Below are 5,000 nucleotides of genomic sequence, written 5' to 3'. Positions count from 1 at the left end.
TATACGGCGCCATCTTACTTAACTGTTTAATTGGAGTCTCCTTTTTCCACCCTCTTAAATGGCACTTGAAGAAAACGGAAGTCACGGAAAACGTTGCTTCGTTGGATGGCTCTGACCCTCTTATATCCACTGCAGAGAAGACAGAGGAAGAGTCAGTTCAAAAGGTCTTGACTGAGGATATGAAAACTCAGGCAAGGATGGTCAGAGCAAGGATGCTGGCGCGAATCAGCGAGTCGTCTTGTACTTCCCACACTTCAAGAGGTTCGGAAACGTCGGTGATGTACGTGTCCATGACCGGGATTATCGAAGTAGTTGATTTTGCCTTAGAGACGGAGGCGAAAGAGAAATCTTCTAGTTTGTGGGAAATCTTAAAGCGCGTCTGTCTTTCAACGTTTTCCGACCTGCGCATATTCCGCTCACGAAGGGCACTAATCATTAATACAGGAATAGCTTTATGTATTAACAGCTACATCAACTTCATCATGATGGTCCCGTTTAAGATGCAACAGGCTGGCTTTACTCTGCAGGATTCGGCTTGGTGTGTATCGATCTTGGGTCTTTGCAACTTTGTGACCCGACTGATAATTTCTCCACTCACAGACTGGTCAAAGTTTAACATGCGCCTATGTTTCATGATCGGATATGCTATCATAGCATGTTCTATGTACGGTAAGATGGTTTATATTTTCTATTCGTTGGCAAAGAAACTCTAGTTTACTTATAATGTAAATACACATATAGTGAGTAGATAACCTCTACTTCAGAAGAAACAAACAAAAATACAAACAAAATATCAAAACGAACCTTTAATTCTTTGATATTCCCTTTATAATCAGATTCACCTGAACCCCTCCCTACCTCTCTTTTACTCAAAATGTTCCATAACACTGACTTGAATACAAATCCTTTCCATGTTATCCCCAAACATGAATTTTCTCGATTCAGTTTTCCCACTGCTGACTAGCCTTACCTGGATTGCGGTGACCATGGCCGCTACTGGGTGTGGGATCGCAGCCAACATCACCCTCAACAGTCTCATCATGATAAAATACATGGGCATAGAAAACCTTCCTCCCCTTTTTGGTGCATCTTGTCTCTTACTCGGAGGAACCTTCATAGCGTTTGGGCCTTTCATCGGTGAGTGGTACAGAGAGTTTTGCAATGTATGGTATTAAAATTAGATTGCTAAGTTGCCATTCCCAGGTCTGGCATAATGTGTGCGGGATGGGCATACAAGTAGAGACAAAAAGCCTGCCAGTTTGATACGGTTTAAGCATAGGCATACTAACAAAAAACAGACTGGCAACCTTAATTTATGGGAATAATTCCAGAGATTATAGGTAATATAATGGTGTTCAACAATTTACAATTTTGTCCTTATTTTCTATATGGTTTAGATTATATCTGCAAAAAAATGTTATTTAGGGTTCATCTTAAAAATCACATAAAATAAGATAAAAGAGGGAGAGCCAGTAAGAGAGAGAGAGAGAGAGAGAGAGAGAGAGAGAGAGAGAGAGAGAGAGAGAGAGAGAGAGAGGTGAGAGAGAGAGAGAGAGAGATAGAGAGGAGAGAGAGAGATAGAGAGGAGAGAGAGAGAGAGAGAGAGAGAGAGAGAGAGAGAGAGAGAGAGAGAGAGAGAGAGAAGAGAGAGAGAGAGAGAGAGAGAGGAGAGAGAAAGAGAGAGAGGAGAGAGAAAGAGAGAAGAGAGAAAGAGGAGAGAGAAAGAGAGAGGAGAGAGAGAGAGAGAGAGAGAGAGAGAGAGAGAGAGAGAGAGAGAGAGAGAGTTTGAAAGACAATAGAGAATTACTTTTTAAAATGCATTAATATATACATGCCTCTATTTACAGGCTTTGTACGTGACATGACCGAGAGTTACACCTTCAGCATATGGCTCCTGGCAACCATGTCGGCCTGCAGCCTCATTCTGTGGTTCTTCATGCCCGCCGCTGTGGCATACGACGCCAAAATGGAAGTCAAAATGGAGAGAGAAAAAGAACGTGTTTGATATTTCCTGAATCTTGTTGATTTTGTCACCAACCTCATAGAACGGAGATCAATTTTGTTCCTTATTTTGTGGAAAATAGTGGTGCATCTTCACTATCTTGTTAAATCTGAATCTTGGTCTTTCATTGTCTAGGTTTTTATTATATAATTAATATTTGTTGTTAATGTTTAGTAAACTGTTTCGTGAAATTTTATACATTTTATATCCATCTTAATTTTGGAATAAGGAAAACAATGATTTCACATTGTATTTTGAAAGTAGGTGTCGTCAATCATTGAAAGCAAGTGATTAATAAGTTTAGGAAAAAAATATTTCGCGTGTGATTTTATTACTATTATCATTCATCTTTACGTGTTAATTACGATGACTGTCACGCGACCTCCGCAAATTGTGTCAGCGTTAGAATAATTTCTGTAATAAGCTGTGCTTGTTATCAAAAATTAAAGAAAACAGAAAAGTCGTTCCTATCACTATCTTAGTGATAGGAACAATAATCGTGTTGTTCAATAATCAATAATCGTGTTTTTTAAGATAACCTACAAATCTCAAATAGACAGTGAATTATATCATTTCACTAAAGTTTGAGAATGGAAATGATAGGCTGTAGCGCCCTCTGGGAACCACTCAAATATTTTATCCAGATGGGCGCTATCTGTTAATTCCTTTCTGTGGTTTCTCGAAAAGTTATCTTCAGAACCCACACTATAAAAGAAAAATCATACAGGGTATTTATGATCTAATTTCAGCCTTAGAGGTAACTGAGAGAAGGGGTAATATTAAAACACTTAATGAGCTTCCACATTTTAGTTGACATTATGAATCATAAATCATTACCCTTTTTTATTTTAAAATACATTTACCAAAATGTCCAGGTACTCCAACCTGTCATTCTTTACACTAGTTGTTCTTCGCAGCTATCTTCTTTCCTTTTCTTCATACATCTCCTGGGCTCCCAAAAGATGTTATTTTCTTTCATTCTTGTGCGCAGCACCTGGGACGAATACATCCAAACGTCAGCAAAACCAAATAAATGTAAAACAAAACCATAAAAAAGCAAAAAAACAAAAAACATAAACCATAAAAAACATAAACCCAATCCTAGAAAAGAAACAATATTCTAGTTTAGGAATGAAATAACAATATAAATTTATAAATCTAAACAAATCATTTCTTGAAAGAAAAAAAATATCTCTTGCAAACAAACAAATTATGTATAGCATTTATGTTATTATATATGATTTGAGTAATTGTATGCACATTCTAGTAGATCTTGACTAAACATCATTTTAACAGTATAAAATTATAAATGTTAAGAACACTTACGCTTTGAATGGGTTTTAAATTCTTAATAATAATGCGAGAGCCACATCGGGATGTTGTTCAAGTGCCGTGTGCCAGCCTCGAGCTGTGAAGAAGACATACTATTTATCTCTAATTTCTAGTTTGATCTCAATTATTTACTTTCTTTTATTCTATAAATCAAATATATAGTATTTTATGATTTTATTAATTATATTATTACAGTTGAATATTCGTTCTTACCTCGGATATTTCACGATAATCTAAAAGACTTTCAGGCTGTTGTATGGCACTCTTCTCTCTCTCTCTCTCTCTCTCTCTCTCTCTCTCTCTCTCTCTCTCTCTCTCTCTCTCTCTCTCTCTCTCTCTCTCTCTCTCTCTCTCTCTCTCTCTCTCTCTGATTATAGCAATAGTATCAGGCTTTAGTACTGTATATATTTCAAAATTTAAAGTCTACTCAGATCACATATAGTACAACCATATAGTTCTTCTTAACCTATACATGCATAATTTTTAGAACGTAAATTAATTTTTCCAATAACAAAAATAGTACATATTGTTTTCTTCATCAAAGTATAAATTATACAACCTTAATATAACGGTACTATTGACATATAACAGTGTACCCTTTAAATGAAGAGAATGTATGGTGTGGGTAACAAAAAAACTTAGTACTTTGTAGGGTAAGCTATTATAGTTTACAATTTCCTAATCTTAATAAAAAAGTAATATAGAAATATATAAAATTTATGTAAAACTAACAAAATAAACGGAAAATTAACCAAAATAAAATGTCATCTTTCTAAAAAAAATAATTAAGTACTTTTTTTCTTACATAGCTAAAGACAAAAAAATGAGGTATATATAAGTAATACATAAGCAGAAAGACCAAGTGAGGTATATACAGGGTGGTTTCTAGACGAATTTTTGGGTCATTCTAACTTCACATCCTTTATGCTCATTACAAGGCCATAACAACTAACACATGCAATGCTATTATCACAATGCTTAATAGAACTGAGCAATGAAGACGTGGGTATACATTAAATTTCATTTACTGTATATTCATATTACTATGTCAAAAATATAATATTATAATAATAAGAAAATTGTAAAATACCATAGCAGCAATTGGTCCAAGTATATTCCAGATGACTGAACACATAATATAAATCCAATTGAACCTCTTCTCCCGAGACACTCGGTAAAAAAACACATTTGAAATTCGTTTTTTTTTTGTTTTTCATAGGATGTTGGTTTCAAGAATTAACATCGATAGAGTAATGTAATTCGTATTTTCGTGAATAACAATCATAACCCTTTAATTTGATTATGCTATATTGACAAGAAAAGCCAAATTGACAGTAATAATGATAGTAAAGATTATTATTCTTAATTATTGTTGGTGGTAATAATAATATTAATGAAGCTGATTATGATTATGGTGATAACGATGATGATGATGGTGATGATGATGATGATGATGATGATGATAATAATGATGATGATGATGATGATGATAATGATAATGATAATGATAATGATAATGATAATGATAATGATAATGATAATGATAATGATAATGATAATGATAATGATAATGATAATGATAATGATAATGATAATAATTATAATGATAATTATATAATGATAATGATATAATAATAATGATAATGATAATAATAACAATAATGAT

The 5,000-nt window shown here is 34.0% G+C and overlaps 1 protein-coding gene across 2 annotated transcripts in view; it reads left to right on the top strand.

Annotated features, from left to right (window-relative positions):
• The window catches only part of LOC125038670 (monocarboxylate transporter 9-like), a 7,104-nt gene extending 4,373 nt beyond the window's left edge, over nt 1–2,731 (top strand). For both annotated transcript variants that reach the window (XM_047632217.1, XM_047632216.1), the window contains exons 4-6: nt 1–669; nt 946–1,137; nt 1,848–2,731. The exon at nt 1–669 is cut by the window's left edge and continues 177 nt beyond it. In XM_047632217.1, the coding sequence (XP_047488173.1) occupies nt 1–669; nt 946–1,137; nt 1,848–2,005 (1,019 nt within the window). In that variant the 3' untranslated portion in view covers nt 2,006–2,731. The remainder of the gene's footprint in view (nt 670–945; nt 1,138–1,847) is intronic.
• The last annotated feature ends 2,269 nt before the right edge of the window (nt 2,732–5,000 follow it).

This window comes from Penaeus chinensis, chromosome 25, assembly GCF_019202785.1.
Source record: "Penaeus chinensis breed Huanghai No. 1 chromosome 25, ASM1920278v2, whole genome shotgun sequence".
In the NCBI taxonomy this organism is placed as follows: domain Eukaryota; kingdom Metazoa; phylum Arthropoda; class Malacostraca; order Decapoda; family Penaeidae; genus Penaeus; species Penaeus chinensis.
Note: the sequence above shows the minus strand (reverse complement) of the source record. Positions and strands in the feature narration are given on the sequence as shown.